Source organism: Diabrotica virgifera, chromosome 5 (genome assembly GCF_917563875.1).
Source record: "Diabrotica virgifera virgifera chromosome 5, PGI_DIABVI_V3a".
Taxonomy (NCBI): Eukaryota; Metazoa; Arthropoda; class Insecta; order Coleoptera; family Chrysomelidae; genus Diabrotica; species Diabrotica virgifera.
The window spans coordinates 143,605,243-143,632,865 of record NC_065447.1 but is presented as its reverse complement, the minus strand read 5'-3'; the positions used below and the strand labels follow the sequence as shown (position 1 = coordinate 143,632,865).

Genomic DNA, 27,623 nt, shown 5'->3' with positions numbered 1-27,623 from the left:
TTAAGTTCACGCCATGAATAAATTATTTATCAAATACACTATCGATATTATTTAATCAACAACTCAAAATACCCCCGATGGCATGTCAAATATTTAAAATTGTCACTTTCTTGTCACCATATTCTATTCGACTCAGTGCGTTGTATGACAAAGATTAGGAAATAAATTCAACATTTCAACAACATTCAAACAACAGACACATTGAGATCTATTCTATCTAAAACTTAACCTAACGATGAACAAGAAAGAACAAAGAATTGCATTTATAAAATACTTTGAATGCGAACAATTTTATTTAGGTGAAACATCAAGACCATTAAACGTTAGAATAAGTTAACATCAGTCTTATATTAAAAATAGGGAATTTGATAGATCTCAAATATGTCAACACGCATGGGATAATGAACATAGAGTTCAGTGGAGAGATTCAAGTATAGTCCTGAAAGAATCAGATAGTAAAAAGAGAAAAATCAAAGAAGCGGCTCTAATTATGCTAAATGAAACCAATTGTGTCGCAAATTCCTCGGTAGAATGCAGTAGGATGTGGTTACCCATAATAAAAGAGGAAGTCAATAGAAAGAAAATACCACGATTAGTAAGTCAATAACATATCGAGTTAGTACAAATTTTATATTTTAGTATTACTTATTGTATATCTATGTATTATTAATATTATTTATAATTCAAACATATTAAAGTCAGAATTTGGTATTAGTTTTTTGAAAGTAAATTATATGTAAGACCAAATACTTACGATGTCGGGATAGTATCACGAGGTTTTTTCCTGGTTTTCCCACGGATTTACTATGGAATCTCTAACTTTTTAACCCGCCACCTGGCACGTGGGGTGCTACCAGCACCCCATAAGTAATTTTCATCAAATATTTCATATTTCAAGTTTGTCAACACTGCTGAGCGTCATAGTAGCTTTCTAGAATACTATTCAGCATATATCTATTTGCTTTTGAAGTGGATATTTAGTGGCATTCTGACCTTGTAGCTATAAAGTTGACCTGGGGTGTCATCAGATCTCCATCTGGCAGTTTAAGTTTTAGTTTGGTTTTGTGTTTTTGATAAACAGGTTGGTATATTTAGAGTTTTTCATTACAATAAATGATTTAAATTATTATATACAGTAAAACCTATTTCACCGGCCACCTGCCAAAATCGGCCACCTATACTAACGGCCAGTTTAAACATTCCCCAAACCAATTATATGTAGACTACAAAAACTGGCAGTACCGGCCAATAGTTCTTTCATTTTTAGTGGCCGTTACTGACAGGTTTTACTGTAGTTTGTATACTAAATAATTCTGTATTTTTTTTTTAGATATTTTACTTCACGCCTAATATATTATGGCTTCGTACGAAAAGGAACAAAATCGTTTGAGAGCTTTTAGTTTGCATACTAAATAATTCTGTATTTTTTTTTTAGATATTTTACTTCACGCCTAATATATTATGGCTTCATACGAAAAGGAACAAAATCGTTTGAGAGCTCTTCTAGAAGAGATAGAACAAGATGATATAGCAGATATTGAAAATTCATCCGATTCTGAAGTATAGATGCTACCCAATTTAGCGATCACAATTCCGATTCAGAAACGTCAGCAGCTTCGGACTACGAAGAAACTGTTTTAGATGTAAGTACTCTTGTAGGAAAGGACGGGTCTACAAAATGGAGAACTACAAAGGGGAATAGAAATGTTCGTACACCAGCGCAGAACCTTCTTGCTTGTTCATCTGGTGTAAAACAGTGTGCAAAAAATTGTAAGACAGTTTTGGAATGTTGGAGCTTGTTCATAGATGAAAATATTATTGAAATAATAGTAAATTCTACCTTCAACAACAAACCGGCGATGAAAAAAAAAACATAGTTATCAAACATGCGTGGCAGAACTGAAGGCGTTGTTTGGTTTACTATATATTGCTGGGTCTATTCGTCCTAGACGTCAAAACATGGAGGATTTGTGGTCAGAAGGTAGAGTGGGCATAGCCATTTTCAGAACAACAATGAGTCTCCAGAGGTACTTCATGCTACTAAAATGCCTTCGTTTTGACGACATAGACACGCAGTGAAAGACGTAAAATTGATAAGCTTGCTCCGATCCGTGATATTTTTACAATATTTCAAAATAATTGCGTAAAAGTGTATTCCATATCTGAATACTGCACTACTGATGAACAGCTGGTTTCTTTTAGAGGACGATGTTCGTTTCAGCAATATATACCGAGTAAGCCAGCTAAGTATGGCATAAAAATATTTAGTATTGCCGATGCCAAAACATGGTACTCATTGACATTTGAAATATATGTAGGTCAACAACCTGAAGGACCTTATGTGGTATCAAACAGTACGAATAGCATAGTTATGCGGCTATCTACGCCAATTTGGGGTTCTGGTCGCAACATTACTGGAGATAATTGGTTCACGAGTGTTCCACTTGCCGTAGATTTGCTACAAAAGAAGTTGACGTATGTCGGAACTATGCGTAAAAATAAAAGAGAGATACCTAGACAGTTTGTGGAAACTAAAGGAAGAGCCCTAAAAAGTTCAGAATTTGTTATCTTCAATGCATTTAGAAGACGATTCCATTGATGCGAGAACAAGCGATAAGAATCTTCCAAATATAATTACATTTTACAACCAAACTAAATCCGGCGTGGATAAGGTGGATGAGCTATGCGGTTCATATTCCACTGCCAGAACATGTCGAAGATGGCCATTAGTTGTATTTTTTAGAATGCTCGACATAGCTGGCATCAATAGCCATATTATCCACACGGTTGAGTGCCGACCGCAGACGTGAACACATGTATGTTGTTAAGTATAGTGCGTAAAGTCAGGAAATTTAACAGTTCTGTATTTAAAAGTGAAAAAAGGCCACTCAGTGTGCTGCACTACAAACTGTAAGTTACACTTTTCTTACTACAAGTGAAAACCATTCGAATACCAAAAAGGAAACCTGGATTTAATTTAGCCAAATCAAAATTGTTGACATTTTATACTGATATCAATCATTCATTACCATTATTATCAATTCACGGTCAACCACAATGCCTCCCACTTGTTCTGTTTGCTCGAACTCGATTCTAACAGGCCCCGATGAAGTCTCATGTTCAGTATGTAAAAGCGTCGCCCACAGAAAGTGTACATCACTTAGCCAAAATCCGTCAAATAAACTCGTACAGGAGCATATTTGCAATCATTGTGAAGTTGATTGTACACAATCACTCAATATATCCCATTTTAATGCACTTATAGGGAGACTTGATGATCTAAAAAATGGAATTTCGGAATGTAAACAAAATATTAGTGCTTGCCAACAATCTATCTCGAATCTAAATGAACAAATTGCAACACATGCCAGCCAAATTGCTTTATGTATCAATAATATATCTGAATTAAAAATCGAACACGATCATCTAGCTACAAAAGTTGAAAAAATAGCCAATAGTGGTTCTCCCGAGGGGTTTTCTCTGCCTGAAATGTATGCTGAAACTTGTGAAAGGATTAAGCGAGAAAACAACATAATAGTTTTCGGACTACCAGAGCTTAATGCAACTTCACATTCAGATATGGCTAACACTCTAGAAATTTTAAATTTGTTAAATATCGGCAAAGAAGTACAAATTTCATCAGTTAGTAGAATTGGAAAACCAGTGCATGGTAAAAATCGACCAATTCGAGCCGAAATGAGTAAAAAATATATTGTTAGGGACATACTACGCAATAAAAATAACCTCTGTCGTAAAACATACCCAAATATATCTATTAAAGCAGACCAAACACCTTTACAAATGCAGGAACTGAACAATTTAAGAAAAGAACTGGATTCTCTCAAGCGAGATGGAAAATCTGTTACCATACGCTACATTAACAATGTTCCAAAAATTGTCGCAGCCAATGAAAACGTTAACAGCTCCAAAAGAAGCAGGGATGAAGAAATATCACCACCAAGAGACCGAGGATCAAAATCATCAAAAAATACCACAACTTCACAGGAAAAATAGCAATCATTACAAATTGCTTTTTGGAATTCTACTGGCTTTTCCCATATTGAAGATTTCGTGAATTCTAATTTTTCTAGGGACATCTCGGTTTTTTGCATATCTGAAACATGGTTGTTGTATCAGCCATCATCCATATTTTTGGACAATTACAATGTTTGTTTTTCTAACGCCGTTCGTGATAAATCTCGCGGCAGGGCCAGTGGAGGTTTAATAACTTTTGTGAAAAAACCTTTAAATGTGTGTGTTTTAGATAAGTCACTGTACTGGTTAACTTGTTTAATATCCTGTAACAGTTGGGAGATAATTATAAGCAATGTTTACTTTAAGCCTAACTTAGACATTGATAGCATTTTAGAACTTTTCAATTTTTCTTTGCAAGAAGTAAACAATGCGTATCCAAACACTCCTGTTTTGATAGGTGGAGACTTTAATTGCCGAATGGGGTCTTCTGGTGAAGTACCACTAGAACTAATTTCTTACAGTAATATTTTCGCTAATAGAATAAGTAGTGACGGTATTTTTAATCGCAAAGGTGAAATTCTTCTCAACTTTATGGACGAAAATTCATTCACTCTCTTGAATGGGAGAACTAAATGTGACATACCGGGTCAATTTACTTACTGTGCTTCTGCAGGTAATAGTGTTGTCGACTTGCTATGGATGCAAAATATTCAAATTTCTTTAATAGAAAGTCTCCAGGTTTTGGAATATTTTGCCTCCTCTGGAAGTCACTTCCCTTTAAGGCTGATATTAAATTTACCGTCAACTATAAATAAAAAATGTACACAGCAGTCCAACAATCCAGAATACACATTAATTCCATCTTGGAATGAAAACTACGCATTAGCATTTTATCATACTTTAAAAAACTCACTAAACTGTATGCTTGAGCCAGACTTGGAAAACTCATACCAAAAGCTTGTTGAAACAATAATTACTAACACCTCTTTGCTTCTTGGCTTATCGAAAAAATTATTTAATACTCCAAAAAACTCCAGAAAAAATAATAAACCTTGGTTTGATCAGGAATGTTACAACTCAAAAAAGTTTGTTCAGCAAAATTTGAAAATAGCAAAAATCAACAACTTTCTACCAAATTATAAAAATGCTTATTTGGTTAGTAAAAAGCAGTATAAAACAATGATTGATAACAAGAAAAAATCTTATACAAACAATTTTACGCAGGCTTTAAGTAACGTTCGCGATCAAAAAAACTTTTGGAAAACGATCCAGTATTTTAAGGGAAATACAGTTAAAACTAATCTAGATATTCACACGTGGGAATTATTTTTAAATAATATTTCGCAAGAGAAAATTGTCGATAATACTCTTTTTTTTGACGTTCGTTGTCCTATTTTGGACGCCCCTATATCTCTTGAAGAAATTAGCAATACCCTAAAACAATGCAAAAATGGCAAAGCCCCCGGACTAGATAATATTACATTTGAGTTCTTGAAACACCTCCCAAACAATTGGCTATTATATTTAAATTGCTTGTACAATCGTATTCTAGATACCGAAACTATGCCTTCAGCCTGGTCTAATATTATATTAACAATGTTGCACAAGAAAGGTTCCCGTGAAGATCCAGAGAATTACAGAAGAATTGCTCTAGTAAACTGTTTAACTAAACTATTCACGCAGATATTATCTAATCGATTAACGATATGGCTGGACAATACTTCCGTTATTCCAGAATGTCAAAATGGGTTTCGTCAAGGCAGGGGATGTCTAGATAATATATTTACCCTCACTTCAGCTGTTCAGCTACAACTGCGACTTAAGAAAAGAAAAGTCTTCGCTGCTTTTATAGACCTCCAAAGAGCATTTGACTCAGTCGAACATATCTTGTTATGGAACAAACTTTTTCAGTGTGGCATTAGCGCTAAATTTATTAGATTAATTAGATTCCTGTACGCATCGGCTACCTTCCAGGTTCGCTCAAATTCACAATTGTCACGACAATATAAAATAACGGAAGGTGTTCTTCAAGGAGAATGCTTAAGCCCGACTTTGTTCTCAATTTTTCTTTCAGATGTGGAGGCCTTTTTTAGGGAGGCAGGGGCAAAGGGAATTAATATTGATGGTAATACTGATATTCTTCTATTACTCTATGCCGACGATTTGATAATATTAGGAGAATCAGAAGTTGACATGACCCGCAAATTACGAATATTGGAAACCTACACCTCACAGAATAAACTGACTATAAACACTTCCAAAAGCAAAATCTTAGTCTTCTCGAGGGGTGGCCATTTCTCCAAAGAGCGAGGATTCCTACTAAATGGTCAAAAACTTGAAAGCGTTAATAAATTTAATTATCTGGGTGTAACGTTTAGTGGTTCCTCGTTATTTCGAGAGATGGCCGTTACTACGATTGCTAGAGCCAAGCAGTCTATAGGAGCAGTAATGAACCTCTTGTCTAATGCAATCCACAGAGAACGACAGTTCTTACCAGTGACAGTTCTTACCCCTACAAGCGACACTATATATACACGAAAGTTTCGATTTTCTAAACCTGACTGAATTGAAAATTGGGCCAAATCCCATCTTAAAGTTTAGGAAAAGACTCGTCCATCCATATGTTACCTCTCCATTTTGGTCCAAGGGTGTGGATTTTACGGCCCTTCCCATTTAAAGCCTGTTTTTCGTTCTCGTCCCCAAAACTCCCAAAAATTTCAAAAATTTAAGCCCGATCTTTACGGCTTCTGATAGCACAGATCATTTCCTTTCCAACGCATGTTTAATTTTGAAAATCGGTTAATCCATTCAAAAGTTATCGAGCTAAGAAATATGACTTAATTTTTATTTAAAAAATGGAAAATGATTGTGGATATGTATGTATGTATGTATGTGTGTGGAAAAGTTAAACCGATCTGAATTTTTTTTTCTGTGTTTCAAGAAGGTGTGAGGGCCGATTCAGAACCGGTCTAATTTTTGACTTCTGACTACCCGTAAGCCAGCTAGAGGACTAGGTAGATACAAAATAGCATATTTTTTGGGCGTATATATCTTAGGTTCAAGGAAAGACAGGAAAACCGCAAATACACCAAATCAATAGGGTTGAGTTAAGCTTTCAAATGGCGCCTAATCGATCAAGCTGAGACATATACACTGCTCACCAGAGCCAAAAAACTGAAAAATTAAACTTTGAAAATTTTGGCTTTTCGACAATTACTCAAAATTTCAACCTAAGAATTGCGCCAATAACTGAGCGTTCATAGAAGAACTCAGGACGCGTCTAACGGTGTATACCTCATATCTGGGAAAATTCGAATTTTTAAGTTATAGGCTTCATAAGTATAATCAAATCTATTTCTTATGGGAAAAACGGTTTTTCAAGCTCAATAATTCCTGTAATACGTTCAGTTATCATACTCGATCTTGGATGCGTCAGATACTACTTGTCAATACGTTTCAAATTCATGTTTAGTGATCAACATCAGGTAAACCGTTCAGAAGTTATAGAGCTCCAAAAGTATAATTAGTCCAGGAACTGAAATTTTTCACTTCGCAATTTTTACAGAATGGATAGATTTGCTTGAAAATTTGACAACAAGTAGTGGATAGTCCAAGGATCAAAATCTATATGATGCCGAAAGACGCTTTTACCATGGGGTGGTTGCCACCTCATCTCGAGGGTGGAAATTTTTTATTATATTTTGACCGCAAATGCTGGTAAAAATATTAATTATAAGCAAAAAATGTTCATTATACACTTTTTTGATAAAATTAATAGTTTTCGATTTATTGGTTATCGAAGCTGTTAGTTTTATATCGAAAAAATTACCAGAGAACGGCAGTTCTCGCCAGTGGCGCAGAAATACACCCCCCTACACGCGACACTATTATATACACGAAATTTTCAATTTTCTAAATCTGACTGAATTGAAAATTGTGCCAACTCCCATCTTCAAGTTCAGAAAAAGACTCACCTATTCATATGTCAACCATCCATTTTGGTCCAAGGGTGTCGATTTTACGGCCCTTCCTATTTAGGGTCTGTTTTTCGTTCTGGTCCCCAAAACTCCCAAAAACTTCGAAAATTTAAGTCCGACCTTTGCGGCTTCTAACAGTACTGATCATTATCTTTCCAACGCATGTCTAATTTTGAACATTACCAGAGAACGGCAGTTCTCGCCAGTAGCGCACACCCACACCCCCTACACGTAACACTATATATACACGAAATTTTCGATTTTCTAAATCTGACTGAATTGAAAATTGGGCCAACTCCCATCTTAAAGTTCAGAAAAAAAAGTCACCCATTTATATGTCAACCATCGATTTTGGTCAAAGAGTGTAGATTTTACGGCCCTTCCTCTTTAGGGTCTGTTTTTCGTTCTCGTCCCCACAACTCCCAAAAACTTTAAAAATTTAAATCCAACCTTTGCGGCTTCTAATAAAACTGATCATTACCTTTCCAACGCATGTCTAATTTTGAAAATCGGTTATACCATTCAAAAGTTATAGAGCTTAGAAATGTGACTTAATTTTTATTTAAAAAAGGGAAAATGTTTGTGGATATATATGTATGTGTGTTTGAAAGTTAAACCGATTTGATATTTTTCCTCTGTGTTTGAAGAGGGGGTCAGGGCCGATTTAGAACCGGTGTAGTTTGTGACTTTTGACCACCCATAAGCCAGCTATAGGACTTAGTAGGTACAAAACGGCATATGTTTTGGGGGTATATATATTCGGATCAAGAAGAGCCAGGAGAACCGCAAATACATCAAATTAATAGTGTTGACTTAAGCTTTCAAATGGTGTTTAAGCCGTCAGGATCAGACATACACACGGCTCAGTATAGCTGAAAAACTGAAAAACTAAACTTTGAAAATTTTGGTTTTTCGACAATTACTCAACATTTCAACCTACGAATTGCGCCAATAACTTAGCGTTTGTAGAAGGACTCAAGACGAATTTAACGGTGTATACCTCATATCCCGGAAAATTTGAAATTTTTAGGTTATAGGCTTCATAAGTATGATAAAATCTATTTCCTGTGGGAAAAACGGTTTCTCAAGCTCAATAATTCCTGTAATAGCTTCAGTTATCATACTTGACCTTAGATCCATCAGATATTACTGGTCAATACGTTTCAAACTCATGTTTACTAATCAAAATCGGTTAAGCCGTTTAGAAGTTATTAAGCTACAAAAGTATAATCCAATTAACGATTATTCCCGAAATGGTTTATGTAGTTGTAGTGGTTACGAAGCTAAATTTGATCTGGCAACGGGCAGTCCGACTTCATTTACCGGCCATCTCAATATTTTTTTTTCAATCTATTTCGAATAAAAAAAATCTAGTGTACATTCGATGGACACTAGATCATTTGGGAGATAATGCAACAAAGGTGACCATTTATAAAGCTTGACGTGTAATAGAGGAACATTGTATTCAACTTCATACATTTAATTTATAAATAACTTTGAAAAACTCCTGATACAAGAATAAAAAACCGCTAAACGCCGTAAAAATGAGTGGCGCATAAAATATTCCAGCTACAAAAGATCTGATATGAATATTACGTGGCGCGAAAATGGATTTTCATTTGATGCAAAACAAAATTCTAGTTTTATTTTAAAAGATTTTTCCATAATATTTGCTAAATTTGAAGTAAACGCGCCACAAAAGAGTTTCAAAATTCAAACTGTATCAAAGTTACTCTTTTGTGGCGCGTTTACTTCAAATTTAGCAAATATTATGGAAAAATATTTTAAAATAAAACTAGAATTTTGTTTTGCATCAAATGAAAATCCATTTTCGCGCCACGTAATATTCATATCAGATCTTTTGTAGCTGGAATATTTTATGCGCCACTCATTTTTACGGCGTTTAGCGGTTTTTTATTCTTGTAGTAAATTCATGGGAGACGAGAATTACATTATATAATTCCATTATTTTAAACTGTCTTTCTCAGTGTATATCTGTCTGGGGTCTGCGCTACTCAAATACTCTAGAACAAATTCAAACTAATTTCTTTAAGAGACTGCTGCATCTACCAAAAAATACCCCCAATACTTATGTTAGGCTAGAAGTTGGCCAAGTTCACTTAAAATACTTAATTTTTAAAATATCACTTAATTGGCTTGAGAGAATTTTACTTATGGACTCCTCTAGGTATCCAAGAATTTGTTATAACCGTCTTCGTCAGCTATGTAACAATAATGACAATAATGAGAATTATAACTGGGTAGTTCAGCTAAAAAATTATTTTTCTGAAATTGATGCAATAGAAACTTGGGAAAATTTATCATGGGGGTTACTGAGGTATCAAAGAAACGGTTTGTTATTAAAAATGAAAGAAAAACTCTTCCAAGATGACTTATCAGCATTAACAAGTTCTCGCTATTCTTTGTACTATAAACATTTCTCACACAATAGGCAACCGCAAAGCTATTTACAAATAAAAACTCCCATATATATTACAAGACTTTCTTCACAAATCAGACTTTGCTCTAAACTTTACATAAAATTTTATTATAAAGGGATTTCGTATCACATCGACCAAACTGAAAATTGTTCAATATGTAATTTACACAAATTAGAGACTCTTTCCCACATTTTGTTGGAATGTCCATTATACTCGTGTTTTAGATCACCCCTTATTCGATCATTTGTAGAGAATACCGAGAGCTTTTTTCTGTTTTTAAATACAACCCATTCTCCCACTGAGATTAAGGAACTGTGTACATTTTTTATTAATGCACTCAGATTGCGTTCATTTATATTAAATGAATAATTGTAACTAAATCTCCATTAAGCGTCGACTATTTATGTGTAATAATTTGTACTCAACCTCTTGTTATATGATTTTTCATTAGAAACAATAAACATATCTATCTATCTATCTATCTATCTATCTATCTATCTATCTATCTATCTATCTATCTATCTATCTATCTATCATATTATCCACACTGAGAATAACACCAACAACAAAACAATTGAATGGAGGATTTACCTACAAGACTTAGGGTTCGATCTTGTACAAGATTGGTTGAAAATCCGAGCAGCTAACTCACACATTCCTCGTGCAATACGCGAGAGGGCAACAAAATATATCGTAGGCTCTACTGAATTAAACGAAGCAACAGAACCACCCAGAAAAAAGGCAAGGCGCTCTATTTGTCCAAGACAGGATGAAAAAAAAACAAAATTTTTCTGCGAAAAATGTTACCAACAAATGTGCCTAAATCACATGAAACATATTTGTGAAAAATGTTTTGACCCCAAGGAAGAAGAACAAGAATCCGATGATAGCTGCTAATGAGTTTTACTTAGTTTGTTTATAATAACTTTTTAATGCTATTTTATAACTTTTATAATATTTTATAATAGCTACTAAGTCAATAAAACATGTTTTTTATTGTATATTTGTGTTATTCAGCCCATTATTCTGTTTATCATCAACTAGATCATAGAAAAGTTTTGGGGTGCTGTGAGCACCCCACGTGGCAGTTGGCGCTCTGAAAGGCCACGTGGCAGGTGCCGGGTTAAAGACATATCACATGATATGATTTTTTTGTGACGGATATTCTTGAGTTTGGATTGATTTCATGTAATCGAATGAACTATCTTTTAGTAAAGTCGTCCCAGGAACGCAACTCATAAATATTGGCGATATCATTTTAAAGTCTTCTACTTTAAAATGTATAATATACGTCTGAATTGCCAATATAAATGAGTCAGATTAAATAAATTATAGAAGAATTTTTTTACTTAGCAACATTTTTGTTTATTTTAATAGTATTTTGTATTTTGACAACGAAACCCGATTTGGGCTTCGAAACGTCAATAAAATTATTTTTTCAATTTAATTGTGGCTTATTTCCCATCTAAATAGTTAATCTAGGTGTAATGCTTTAGATTAGAAAATCTTAATTCTACTGAAACTAAACGATATTTACAATCTACTAAAAAAATATTCAAAACTTCATTACATTCACATTTCTCAAATTCAAAAACCTCAGATTTCACGTGATTTAAAATGCTTGTATTGTAATATTTCTGGTCATAAAATTTATTCCTGTCAACAATTCTCTAATTTGATTCACACTGATAAAAATAATTTTATTCGTACTCATTCAGTGTGCTACAATTGTTTAGGTAGCAAACATACACTAAAAGATTGTACATCTCAGGGATGCTTTATTTGTAATAAGAGGCACCATACAATTCTCCATATACAGTATGCCCATGTAAGTTAGAACCATATGGAAAACTTTATTATTAATTTTACGAAAAAATGTTATTCTTCATAAAAAGCTCTGCATGGCCCAAAACGCAAGATTCAACCATCAGATATCAAATTTTATGAATATTATACGAGGTATGTCAAAAAGTTTGAATTTCACTGAAGTAGCTTTATTTTTCACAATATTTAAAAATTGCTATTATGATAAGTTGTTTGGAATTAAAGACTATATTCCAATATGCAATTACATCCTTCTAATTGAAAAAAAAAATTGAAAAACTATGGATAACTACTAACATTATTTTCAGTTAGTTCAATTCTGATAACTTTATTATTAATTTTACGAAAAAAAGTGATTCTTAATAAAAAGTTCTGGATGGTCTAAAACCTAAAATACAACCATCTTATATCAAATTTTATCAATTTTATACGAGGTATGTCAAAAAAGATAAATTTAGATCAAAAGTAAAGTACCTTTATAGTTCAGATATTTTAATTAGGATATAATTACATACTGAAACATAGTTTTTAATTCCAAATAACTTTTCATAATAACAACTTTCGATATTGTGAAAAATAAAGGTATTTTACTCTTGAGTGAAATTCATATTTTTTGACACACCTCGTATAAAATTAATTAAATTTGACAAAAGATGGCTGTATTTTAGGTTTTAGACCATGCAGAACTTTTTATTAAGAATCACTTTTTTTCGTAAAATTAATAATAAAAGAGTTATCAGAATTGAAATAAGTGAAAATAATGTTAATATCTATAATTTTTCAAAAAAATATTTTTCAATTAGAAGGATGTAATTGCATATTGGAATATAGTTTTTAATTTCAAACAACTTTTCTTAATAGCAATTTTCAATATTCTGAAAAATAAAGCTACTTTACTCTTGAGTGAAATTCAAACTTTTTGACATACCTCGTATAATACTCATAAAATTTGATATTTGATGGTTGAATCTTTTTCGCAAAATTAATAATAAAAAACTTTTCCATATGGCTCCAACTGATAGGGACATACTGTAGATAATTTTCAGAACTCTCACTCACGATCAAATCACAATCAAAACTCTCCAGTTCAGACAAATCGTATGAACTCTCACAACTCCTATAATTGGCGAGCTGGTAGGAACCAGAATTTGCAAATTGATCAATCACAGCAATCAAGTCTTTCTACTCGACTCACTAACGCCAACGAACCCTCTGAAAATGTTTAGTTCCACCAGATAAAAATTCCGCAGTTCTCTCAGCGTGCTCTACTAGAAATACTTGTCTTGTTAGCAACGGAAAATGTAATAAAATACATATAGAAAAAATGGATCTTATGTTCAAGCAAAGGCTGTTCTTGGTTTAGGAAGTCAAAACCCATTTGACTCAAAAAATCTCATTTCTAAAATGAAATGCCCTACCTTTAAAAGAAGTTTACATATTTCTGGCATTTCTCAAAACTCATAATGTCCACAGAACTGGTACTCTAAGGACTTTTCAATTCCTAGAACATGTGCTGTTCTTAAAAATATTTCTTGTAAATTATCTCAGGTGCCAATTAATAGATGTTAACTCTATAAAATTACCTGCAAATATAACTCTTGCTGATAGTAGATTTTTCGAACCATCCGAAAATTTATATTCTGCTTGGTGCAGATGTATACTATGAGTTAATAAAAGAAGGTATTTACAAATTAGGTAATAATCTCCCTGTTCTTTTCTCCTAATATAATCTCCTCATCATATATGATAACCATTTAGTACCTACATTTGTATTAATGTAATGCATAGATACAAATGTACTGCTCGAGTTTGAAAATAGATAATAAAATATCTAACAATAGGACGGGAAAAATACGTAACCATGAGCCACGTTCGTTATTCACTAGTAATGTCAACTCGCCTTTACGTAATGATATCCGTTATCTTAAAAAAAAACTATAATACTTACCACTTTCTTTTTGATAACATTGAATTTCCTTGATTATATGTCCACATGGGCTTGGTATGTTGCAACTAACCAATTCTTCACACCTTGTTATACAGGTTTCGTTACATTTTTTCTTACATTGATGACCGCATGGTAATATACGGGGACATTTACGAAATATACAGTATTTTCTCTCAGCTTTATTTCTACATTCAATTTTTATAACGTGATTGCAGTCTGGTACGGATTTTTTTACCTATTAAAATAAATATATACTGAACGATTCATTCATCGAAATTTGAGAAAAATTATAAAATTATTATACATACATACAGTATGGTGAAAATGAAAGGAATAAATTCGTTACTTCGTAAACCGGCGACTTTAAGGAAAATCCTGAAAAAGGTAGATTTTTATTTTTAAATTATGATTTTTTGACATAATATACATCATACTAGTGACGTCATCCATCTGGACGTGATGTAATCAATGATTTTTTTTAAATGAGAATAGGGATCATGTGCTAGCTCATTTGAAAGGCTATTCAATTCTTTATTCAGCAATATAAACATTAACATAGTTATTTATACAGGGTGTTCAAAAAAGTTTTTTAATTAAATTAATTGACACAAAAAGAAGAATGTATGTAGGTAATTTATTTAATTCAAAATACACTTTTTTGCTTTCAGAAAACAGAAAAATGTATATTCGACAAATAAACATTGCTTTTCGGGTAAATACAATGTTCAAAACTTTCAACAGGCAGGTGGGTGACAGCGTGAGCATTGAATTTAAGAGAAAACCAATGTTTATTTGTAAAATAAACATTTTTTCTGTTTTCTTACAGTAGTAAAATTTTGAATTAGATAAATTACATACACTCTTCTTTTTGTGTAGATTAATTTAATAAAAAAACTTTTATTGGACACCATTGTATTATATAATTATACCCTGTAGGTAGGTATAGATAATTATGTCAATGTTTATATTAACGAATAGAGAATAGAATAGCATTTCACATGAGCTAGCACATAAACCCTATTCTAATTAAAAAATCATCGATTAGGTAATTAGTCCCAGATGGATTAGTACTATGGTCTGTTTTTAAACCAATAGGAGTAATTCAAATTTACCGCGCCGTAATGCTTGTTTGTAATTGGTCCAACCTCAGGCAAGTTTACTCCACTGTTATAAGATTTTGACACTACTGACATTTATGAAAATTTGACACTTCTGGAATTTCATAGGTAAATTAAGTTATATCGGCGATTTTTTGTGTTTTCTCCGTTATTTCTTTAATTTTTAGATCTTTAGTCTACTTCTATATAACAAAGAGTTGTTTTTAGAACTCTTTAGCGACGTATTAGTAAAATATACATGTATGGATTACCGTCGAAGGACGATATGATCAACCAAAAATGAAGATATATTTGGTGATTTTTCTAGTGACTTTGTTGGGTGTGAATCTGTGTTTTTAGTTTACTCCTCTTGGTTTAAAAACAAACCATAGTAAGATATATATGTCACAAAATCATTTTTTAAAAATACAAAAATAATCTTTCAGCATTTTTACTTAATATCGCCGGCCTATGAAATAACGAATGTATTCCTTTCATTTGCACCATACTGTAAATATTTTTCTATTATAACTTTTAAATCATTTAAGATTTTAGAGAACAGCAATTAAAATCGGCTTGCAGAAACTTACAAATAAGAAGCAATGAATGACCTATATTAATTGGATAGGTTATTTAATAAATATTGATATGGTCGTCTCAGTAAGACCGATCAACTAGAAAATCTGCGAAAGCGAAAGAACCCAAAAATTGGTAGGTCAACTCTTAATACATCTAAGGCTAAGGCCACACGGGCGATAATTTACGGCGCCGTAAGAGCAGTAAACCTGACGAGGCATTGGTTGACTAACTCCTATTTCATCTACATTTGGTGGAGAAGTTAGTCAACCAATGGGTTTACTGCTCTTACGGCGCCGTAAATTATCGCCCGTGTGGCATTTCGCTAAGGCTAAGGCCAGACAGGCGACAATTTACATATTTATTATTTAAATAAGAGCAGTAAAATGAAGCGCGAAAATGGGTCCCACGGTGAGTGCAGTGGATGGCCATCTCGCGACACGCCGTAATTTAGATCCCTGTCTGGCCATGCTTTTTACTGCAGCTACTGCCGCTTCATTTTACAGCGCTTAGGTACTGCCGTAAAATATCGCCTGTCTGGCCTTAGCCTAAATTGTTTTGTAAATGGATCCGATTAATTAGATATAATTATTGCCTACCAATTTTGTCTTCTTAATACAAAGTTTCGTTTACGCATTTTATATTATTAAAAAATATAAAAATAATAAAGCAAAAAGATAAGCTTGCACATAACGGTAAAAGGATTTAACGATTAAGAAAAAGAAGAAAAAATAAAAAAAGAACAAGGAAAGGTCTGAGTTTCAAGTTGCAATGGCCCTGGGAGAGACCGTATCTGGTCACTAAGAAGATAAACGACCTTCTATATAGGATGTTCTAGTTACAAACTACAACTAAATAATTACTTTTTTATGATCTAGATAACTTTGAATAAATTTTTTAAAACATTTTTTAACCAAACTATGGTCCTACCTTCCTACAACCGCCTCACAATATTAAGTTATAGACGAATTCTTTCACGGTTTTTGCTCTAAATTTTAAAGAACCGCTTGGATTGACATGAAATTTGGCATACGTATAGCTTATATGTCAAAGAAAAAAAGTGATATTGTGACGATGTGTGCTTTTGCCCTGGAGGTGACTTTCACCCCCTCTTGGGGGTGAAAAAATATATGTCCAAAATAAGTCCGGAAATGGATAAACTGACTAATTTTAAGTAACTTTTGTTCTATAGAGCTTTTTCGCTAAGTCAATACTTTTCGAGTTATTTGCGAGTGAATATGTTCATTTTTCAACAAAATAACCGCATTTTTAGACGGTTTTTCGCAAATAACTCAAAAAGTAAGTATTTTGTCGAAAAAACGTTCTTAGCAAAAATATAGCCTATAAAAAAATAAAAAAATGGTGTACGCTTTAGGTCTCTGGATCTCGTAGAACCAGAGTTATAGCCAATGAAAAATAGATTCATATCCACCAAATTTCAAATAGAATATTTCGACGTGAAATATCCAAAAAATTAAGCACTTTTTGGGGAAAACCCATTATAACTTTTTTAAAGTGTTTAAAAAAGCTTTATTTCTGTTTTTACAAAAAGTTTCTAGCATTAAATTTAAGCAAGTTACGCTCAAAATAAAGTTGGTCCCTTTTGTTTTTGCAAAAAAAAAATCGGGAAGACCACCCCCTAATTAGCAACTTAAATGAAATTAATCGTTACCGCTCCACAAATTATTTTACTTATGTTGTGTTTATATGATCTGTAAGTTTCATCGATTCAAAGTGCTTATTTTTGAAAAAATTTGGTTTCAAAGTAAAAATTTTAAAAATTTAAATTTTGAAAATATGCTTTTTTTCAAAATAACTTAAAAATTGTTAAAGGGGTGATACACACGCGAGAAAGTACGCGAACTTATGGCTCGCGACTTTTTTCGCGCGTGTATCACCGCAAGTACGCGTACTTTAAGTCCGCCGTCGATCCAACAAGTTTGAAATCTTACTCGTAACCCGTACGTGTATCACTGCCACGAGCCACGAGCCTCGAGCCATCATGTTATTGCGTTTTAAGTTACACTTATATTTTCACTAATTAAGCAAATTGCCTAGAAATAATTCAATCGTTTATTGTTGAAAGGAGACAAGTTACATTTTATAAGTTTTGAGAAAACCGTAAAACACTATTTTAAGCTATACTAAATTATTTTGATTATTCGTTTTTGAGTAAACCTAATTATTTATAGGCTGTTTTATCCTCCTGATGAAAATATTACCATCTTATCTATGATATTTTGTTTGTTTATGCCTACCTTGTATTAAATTAAAATAGATCAAAAACAAGTGCTATACTTCACATCATGATTTTGACAGCTTACCCCCACATAACAATTTCATGTTCTTAGTAGATTCATAGAACATACTTTTCAGAAAAAGTATATACTGAGAATGTGCGTAATTACCATTGCGAATGTGCAGAGCAGATACTGAGTATATACTACATTACAGTACTTAAACGTTCTATGTATATACTTAGAATGTACTACCGCACTTCTTTTCAGTATATACCAAGAATGTTCTTTTTAGAACATTCCAAGGACGTGCTATAAACCTATGTGTATACTTAGAACATACTACCGCACATCCTTTTAGTTTATACCAAGAAGGTACTTTTTAGAATATTCCAAGGAAGTGCTATAAACCTTCTATTTATATACTAAGAACGTACTACCGCACATCTTTTTATGGGAAGAATATTATATTTTTAAGAATATTCTAAGAAAGTGCTATCAAGTGCTATATTGCTTAGAAGTATGTTTTCAGCATCACCTAATCTCATCTTAGGTTCTACTGGTTCTACCAAATATCTATTTACATATTTTAATTGCAAATGAGAATGTAGTTAGTACCTACATTCTACAATATTACTTAAAAAGTAAGTATAGTATTTTTACTACAAAAACGTTATTACGTAGGTCAAAATTTTTGACGTAAGAGAACTGTCAAAACATTAGAATGTGACTTTTCATTATTCCCATGTTTATTATAAACATGGCAATAATGAAAAGTCACAATCTAATGTTTTGACAGTTCTCTTACGTCAAAAATTTTGACCTACGTAATAACGTTTTTGTAGTAAAAATACTATACATATTTATAAATTTTAGTTATTTATATAAATCATTATATAATATTTAGCTAAACTAAACTATGCATAATAAGTAACTAAAATTTATATAATACTTATATGTACTTACCTATTTAAGTAATATTGAGTTATCAAAATAGATTATATGTATTTTGAAGCACCGCAAACAAAATAAACAGATTATGTATGTTCTTTAGTCCTAGTCCTACTACTACATCATTCGCCTTCATCCTTAACACTGCATAGATCGAGATCCATAGATGATACAAATAATGAAATAATGCCTGTTTTCTTTTTCATATTTTACGGTTTTTTCCTATCCCTGATCCATTCAGGTAAGAACAGAAATGGTCAGAATATGATGGGGGAGGGGGGGGTTATGAATGTATTGTGGAATAACAAAATCGGTGTTGCCAAACGGAGAGAAATTTCCCTTTTTGCGGGAATTTTCAACATAAAAGGTGATAAAGGGAAAAAGTTAACTCAAAAGGTAATTATTGTTCCAGTCCAAATTGTAAAATATTAAGAAAAAATCAAAATATTTGAAAATAATTCAACATATCTTCTCAGATTTTGTAAACAGGAGGGAAGTTTTTTTTTTATAAAAGTGGGAATTTTTAAGGTAAGTTGACGGAAAAAGCTTACTCGACGGTTGGCAACGCCAAAGCCTTTGGTTGCTTTGGTTGTGCAGTTTGGCACGTTTTGGTTCTGCGAAATGGCCTATTGAATTGAATGTACACCTAAATTCAAATTCCAAGGATGTAAAAATACTAATGATTCATGATAAACTCGAAATGGTAAAGTCATTTCAATTATGAAAACGAATTTTTAATAGTATCTATGTAAACGTTAATACAATTAATGTTTAAACTTTTTTACCCTACAACAATTTTGAAATGAAATTCGTCCAATACTACCTACATACATAAATTTTATTAATTATGTATTCTAAAAAATAACGAAGTTGATAATCTATAAGGCTAATATTATACTTCCTATACATACAAATTATTTTTAAGATATTTTAAAAGTATCTACTTATAAGTATGTGTTAAGAATGTACTTATAAGTATGTGTTAAGAATATTCGATAAAGGTATATTCTAAGAATAAACTTTTACGAATATTCCGAGATCCTACGTACACGAATATACTTAGTATATTCGGTACGAGAATATACTCTGAAGTATATGCAAAGAACATGAAATTTAGAATGTTTTTTAAGGTAGATGCTATGCTTGTACTACACATATACTAAAAAGAATATACTCCGACGAATTTTGGTAGTATATGCTTAGAACATGATGCGAACATCATTGTTATGTGGGCCACACTTATAAAAAATCAAATTATTCTACTATTTAACAAAACCTGATCATAAATAATAAAACTCTACTAAAAAACATAAGATTTCAGCAAAATTAGGTACACAGAAAATAAAAAATTTAACCACGAGGACAGTTTCTAAATTTTTTGCTACCGACGGCGACCGCGATCTTTAAAACCACGTACTTTAAGTCTGCCGTGTATCACCGACGGCGAGCCGAGTAAGTTCGCGATCTTTAAACCCGCGTACTTAAAGATTGCGTGTGTATCACGCGCTTTAGAGATACCAAAAATCTCGGAAAACAAAAAAAGTCAGATTTGCTTTTCTGAATATCATGTATTTTTTTGTTTTTCTGTTAGACAAAAATTTATTAAGATTTGGTGTTTCTAAATTTGCATACATTCGTGATCAGTGACTCGTTCAACCCCTTTTAACTACAGTCCTTTCAATAATAAGGACTTTGAACCGATGAAACTTATAGATCAGATAAACAATATATACACGAGTCAAGAAACTTGTGAAGTCGTAACGATTAAGTTCATTTAAGATACTAATTAGGGGGTGATTTTCTCGATTTTTTTTACCAAAACCAAAAGGGACTAACTTTATTTTGAGCGTAACTTGTTTAATTTTGATGCTAGAAATTTTTTTTATAAAACAAAAATGAAGCTTTTTTTAAACACTTTAAATAAGTTGTAATGAGTTTTCCCCGAAATGTGCTTCATTTTTGGTTATCTTACGGTAAAGTATTCCATTTGGAATTTGACGAATATGAAACTATTTTTCATTAGCTATAACTCTTCTTCTACTAGGTGTAAAGACGTGATATATACACCATCTTTTTAAATTTTTTTCAGGCTATATTTTTGCTAAGAATGTTTTTTCGACAAGCGGTTCTTTAAAATTTTGGAGGTTTTGCAATATTTTACCGTTAAAGAACGGACTAATGTGAAAATTGGTAGTGAGTAGGTACCCTCCCAACAATTCTGGTAAATATGTGACTCCAAAGCGAACACTAATAATTGGTTGTTTAAGGTGATTTTATAATAATATTTTACATTTGTAACAATTTTACGATTTACGATTTTACGATTTTTATTTAACGATTTGTACAATTTTAATATACTCAGCCAAAAAACCGTTAACCCAGAAATTGTTTTATTTTGCATTATTATCATTTAAGGCTATGGGTACATAATTCGCAAATATTTTACGTGTATCCCTATTTTTTCTGTCTTTACACGGCAAATTACGTGTAGTAAAATTCACACTGGTATGGATATGTAAACATTACTAAATAGAATGTCATTCTACTTGAAAATGTCATCATTAATTTAAAGAGATGGGTTTTGAATATTCTTGGATAACTGTTATTTTTATAATTGCAAATTATTAATTCAGTTAATAAATGTGATAATTTTTTCACTACTATGTATTCAGTGATTGTAATAATTTATCTGCACAACAAAGACTAATACTCAATCGATAAAAGAGGAAAAGTGTTAAAGTGGTTTTTTAATAATATATTGTTATGGAATGCTTTAACATGGAATCTTTAACAACAAAATACTTAAATCACAGAATATATTATCCTGATGTATTCTCTGCTTGGATCTTCCACAAATAGTACACAATAAATAACTTTTTATTTCACGTCTTAAATCAATTATTTATCAAATACACTATATTATATCAATAATATTTAATCAATAACTCAACATATTCCCGATGCAATGTCAAATATTTAAAATTGTCACTGATTGTCAGTGTCTGACTGACAATATATGCTGACAATATTATATTCGGCTGAGTGCGTTGTGCGTTGTAAGACAAAGATAGATTTGGAAAATATTACCACGGCATTGTGTTCATTTTTTTCGAATCCTGAAAAAACCAATAAATATTTTTGAAAAATTTAAACGCAGAATGAAAGACTAGATTATTACCGAGGGCCGAAAGTCCCTTAGAATAAATAAAAAGTTTATTTTGATTGATATATTTGAAATAAAAATCACACTAAATTTTCTCTTAGTTTTTCACCCCTGTAACTCATTAAAATAAACATTATAGAAGTTCTCAGGGACTTTCGGCCTTCGCTATTAACGTAATCTTTCATTCTGCGTTTAAATTTTTCAAAAATACTTATTAGTTTTCTCAGGATTCGAAAAAATGAATCCCCATTTGAATAGCATTGCAGCCGAAAATACGTAGCGATCCTCTTAAATAAATATCAAAATTCTCGGTATAGAGCACCTACATCATCCACTTTGACAATACTAGTACTTCGCTTTTATGCATTACCTACCTCACTCGGTTGCTAAAACGTTAAATAATTACTGAAAGCTTCATTCAGACTTCAAGAGAAAAATCTAACGTAAATAATAATAAAAAAATTACAGTAAAGTGTCTGTGTACAGTGTACATACCAACTCTCTACAATTTCCACAAGGTTCCCCACATTTTTTCTCACAAATATGACCGCACGGTAGTTTCTTCTCACAAGGCTTTTCGCAAATTATTGTGTCAGGATCCAAAGAACATGCTACGTTGAGCAGATGGGAACATTTGGCACGCCTTTTTTCAACTATGATCTCACACAGTAAGCATTTCTCAAAGCAGGCTTTGTTACATTTATGACGTTCTTCCGTACTTGTACATCCTTGGACTTCTCGTTCGCAGGGTTTTCTACATTGATACTGAAAAATAGCATCAGAGTAAATAAGCAAACAAATGATCACAGTTTTACGTTTGCTGTTAAGGAAGAGGGATAATGGGCTCATTACATTAATCTCACTGAATTTGTCTATTAGACTAATTTTCAGCTTCATTTCCTCGACTAATAGTATTAGTAATAGTATTAGTCGAGGAAATGAAGCTGAAAAAATGGCAAAACCTCGCAATTTTTTCGTCCAGCATCGATTTGTACAAAAATTTGGGATTAGGCTCATTCCACCCTCTAGTTCACTTTCTATATTGAGCCGTTGGTTTTTTAGGGGTGAAAACTATCCCTAAAAAATTACTTTTAAAAAATTATAGAATAACATTTTAAACTTTAATATTGTCAACATTTGGTTCTTATTAGTTACATAATGATTGTTTTATGTTTTAAGATATATTATCATATTATTTCAACCCTTAAAACCACCCTTGTTGGAGCTATATATAAAAAATTACTTATCCTAAAAGAATAATTTCGGCTTGCATCGATTTACATAAAAATTTTTGATTAGGATCATCTCACCCTGTACTTCATATTCTATAACATGCTCAAGGGCGTCGATTATTTGTAGGGGTGTAAACTACCCCTTATTGTCAAAAAATATAAAAATATTGTAAACTTTAATATGGGTAAAATTTGGTTTTGATTGGCTAAAAATAATGATTGTTTTATGCTTTAGGATATAATATAATATTTCAACCCTTAAAAACCACCCTTAAGAACATTACAATTTTTATAAGTAGATAATTTAATAGATCTATACAGAAAAAAAAGTAGAATTAAAGAATTACAAAAACATTTATTTACACAAAAATACAAATTTGCAAATATGTAGAAGTACAAATACAAATAGTTTTTAAGTCATCTTCCAGTATACGAACCAGTTCTGTGGTATTATACATGCATTGAAAATGTTCCATAAGCGGACTATTCAAATATTTCGAAAAAAAAAAAAAATTCGTTTTATAAACATAGCTCCTTTATTTTTTGACGATAAAAAGTTTTTAAAAAAATGATTTTGTAGTATTTTGAAGTGCTATAAGACTGTGTAAACTAAATTCCGCTAGATCCCTTAGTTTTTAATTGGAGTGGGTTCAAAGGGTTCGAATAAGGGGGCATTTGCTCGTAAATAGAGGTTTTAAACAGATATATCTCGCTAATTATTCACTTTAATGAAAATCTATGCAAAATATAATTTTAATTATTAAAAAAGCTACAATTTAGTTATCTATCGTAAAAGGTGAAAAATACGAAATTGCAAAAAATCAATTTTTCTTTAAACTCCAATTTTTCTAAAATTAGGCCTTTTAAATAGGTCAAACTTTTTGGGTGTATTGATAATACAAATATACAAGGAATTACAGAAAGGTGAAGACCAATTTTTAATTAGGAGGGTAGTCAGGGGACCGACCTTTTTTTGATCATAAGTATTTTCATGCTAGAATTTTTTTATTATTATTCTTTGAAAGGACTAATTGTATACTTGAAAAAAGATTATTTAGTTTTCCTTGAAAAAATGCAAAATTTTCCCGTTATTTGGCTTTGAATATTTAAAATTATGCATTTGACGAGAAAAGCTAACCTTTCACATGCCGTATCTCGGTTTGTATTGGTCTTAAAGATACTATAGAAAAAGAATGTAGTTTATGTTACTAAAAGATACAATTTTGTTATTTGCAGTTTTTTTGAATAAATGCGTATTTTTCGAGGTATTCTCAAAAAACCCTCTAAAAAAGTCGATCGACGAAAAACTGTTACTTTTAAGCGCGAATAACTCGAAAAATATTAGTTTTACGAAGAAAATGTAAAATACATTTTTTTCTTAGAATTACTTTTTACATCGATTTACATGGTGAAAATGTAATAAAAATTACTCGGGGGTTGCCACCCTCGAGATGGGGTGGCAACCACCCCAAGGTTTTAGCGTACAGCGGCATGATATAGAAAATGATCCTTGGACTATTCCCTACCTTCTGTGAAAATTTCAAGTAAATCCATGCTGGACGAAAAAATTGCGAGCCAAAATGCTTCATTTCCTCGACTAGTTAGTTCTATTCGTTAGGCATTCACAGTCTAAATCGAAGCGATATTAAATTTGGTAATTTGCAAAATCAAATAAATTGTCAATCAGCGCTAAGAGAATATTGAGGCGGCCGTCAATGTGAGTGCGAGTGAGATGAACCATTGGACGGCCGGAATGATGCATCTCTTTCGCACTCACTATTGACGGCCGCCTAATACGCGCTTTCAGTCCAATGTTAATAATTAAAAATAACCGCTTAGTAATACAATAATGACACCAATTTCTTTAGGATCTTGTACATAGGGGGTAATTTTTAACAAAGTTATTAAGCTTTGAAAATGGCTATTTTCGAGTTTTTCAAATTTTAAATCGCGTATAACTCGACAACAATCAATTTTAGAGAAAAATTACAAGACCTTTTTTGCTCATAATGAGCCAAATGATCTAAAAAAATTGCTTGAAGTGAAAAAATTATTTTTGTGAATTTGTTAAAAAAAATTGTTTAAACAATTTTCGACCAAGGTATCCCCTGACACCCTGCGGATTTGTTAAAAGGACCTCTTTTTGAGTAAGTTTGTGCAAAAAAATCGAATCGGAATAATTTACCTAACGGGGGCGACAATACAGTCTGGACTATTAATGAGTTTCTGTCGATATTTACGTGGCATTTGTTAAGAATTATTAATGATGAATTTTGATGTGCTTGGAAGGCCCCGAAGGTACAGAGTGCACCTTCGGGGTGCACCGTCGTAAAAACTCCTGTTTTTGTTATTCAGACGTGGATAAGTTTAATGAACCATTGCCATCAGGTTTTCACGTATTAACTAATAAATAATAAAATAAAAGAAGTATGAAGAATGTTGATAAATACTACCTGTAGATGATAAGGATCATCGTTAACATGACACTTTCTAATACAGGCATGTCCACATGGTTTAACGCTAACATCACATGGAATTTGACATGGAAATTTGTCTGGCTCAATATGACAAGGCTTTTCTGCGTTATGGCCACATGCAAGTTTGGTCGTAACCAAAGTATTGCACTTGTATATATCAGGATCCATGTGACATTCCATGGTGGCTACGTGACCACATTTAAGCTCTCGCCGAACAGGATAGTTGCATGGACCACATTCTTCATAACAATATTTTTGGCATATGTGCGCCATATCATCACAAAGAACACTAAAAAACGCAAAATATTATATTTATATGGGATTAAGCCACAGTTTATTGGAAAGTGTCGGGTAATTGATTGCCGAGCTGCCCAAAATTTTATTATTCTAATCCTTAGAGGGATCAATAGTAGTGTAAACTTAAAATCGCTATGGATTATTCGAAAATACTTTTATATTCGAAATATTCTTAACTTCTCCAACACAAAAATATAAAGGTTTAGTATGTTATACAGGGTATTTACCAAGTTATAACCAATTTTATATAAAAATCGTAACAAGTTCAACTCCCTGTATAAATAAAAATAAGCACAACGGCAAAATTTTTAAAAATGATTGATATTGCTAATTTTCTTTATTTCTAATACATTGTGAGTTAAAACGCAAGTATGTACATTATTTTTTCAGTAATTTTTAATGGAACACCCTGTATTTTATATGTATCACTATTGAAAAGTACCATTACCGTACTTTAATTTGTATACAAAATTCCATATGTCTAAATTTATTAGTTTTCGAGATATTTTCATTTTTCAATGGGCCAGTAGGGTGGCCACACAAATTACCAGAATTTATTAAACTGGACGGATTTTTTGGGGTTACTTTTAGAATGAGTGTTATAAAAGGCTTCCAACAACAAGAGATGAGATGAAAAATAAAATACAAAGTGTAAATTTACAAATGTTTCGTAGTGTAAGTAACTCATTCAATGACCGTTTTTAGGCATGCATAAATGTGTTAGGAGGTTAATTTGAACAACTTATGTAATTAAATATTTAAAATATTTTATTAAAAGTAGCTTTTAATTTTTTCAAAAATGTATTTTGTGTTCATGTTTTTTTTGTAAAATTTTTTACTGATTATTTTTCGTTCTTTATTTGTTACATTGTTAAATTTACATTCAAAAGTACTTTTTAACTGTTTCCACAAAATGTTGTATTTTGTGTTTGTGTTTTTTTATAAAATTTATAACTAATAAATTATTTTTCTGTCTTTATTTGTTACACTTACATACAAAAGTAGTTTTCAATTGTTTAAAAAATGTTGTATATTGTGGTTGTGTTTTTTTTGTAAAATTTATTACTAATAAATCATTTTTCTTTCTTTATTTGCTACATTGTTACATTTTGTACCAGATTGGTAATCAGTAATCGTAAATTGTCAGTTTTACACAATTCAGTCGGCTTAGTTAAAATTTGGAAAGATATAGACCCGTAATTAATAATTTGCTCTGCAAATGAAAATATAGTAATGGTGCTTTTCGCTAGTAGTATAAAATATAGGGTGTTCCATTTAAAATTACTCAGAAAATAATGTACTTGCGTTCTGACTAACCCTATATTCAATATAAAGAAAATGAGCAATATCAATCATTTATGAAAATTTTGACAATAAATAAAAAAATATGGCATTAATAATCCATTGCACCCTGGCTATGTCTTAGTG

At 31.9% G+C, this 27,623-nt stretch overlaps 1 protein-coding gene across 2 annotated transcripts in view; it reads right to left on the bottom strand.

The window, feature by feature from the left end:
• The window catches only part of LOC126884457 (NFX1-type zinc finger-containing protein 1-like), a 297,539-nt gene that overhangs the window by 80,390 nt on the left and 189,526 nt on the right, over positions 1 to 27,623 (bottom strand). For both annotated transcript variants that reach the window (XM_050650391.1, XM_050650392.1), the window contains exons 12-14: positions 25,875 to 26,187; positions 22,685 to 22,954; positions 14,166 to 14,400 (exon numbers count right to left, since the gene is read on the bottom strand). In XM_050650391.1, the coding sequence (XP_050506348.1) occupies positions 14,166 to 14,400; positions 22,685 to 22,954; positions 25,875 to 26,187 (818 nt within the window). The remainder of the gene's footprint in view (positions 1 to 14,165; positions 14,401 to 22,684; positions 22,955 to 25,874; positions 26,188 to 27,623) is intronic.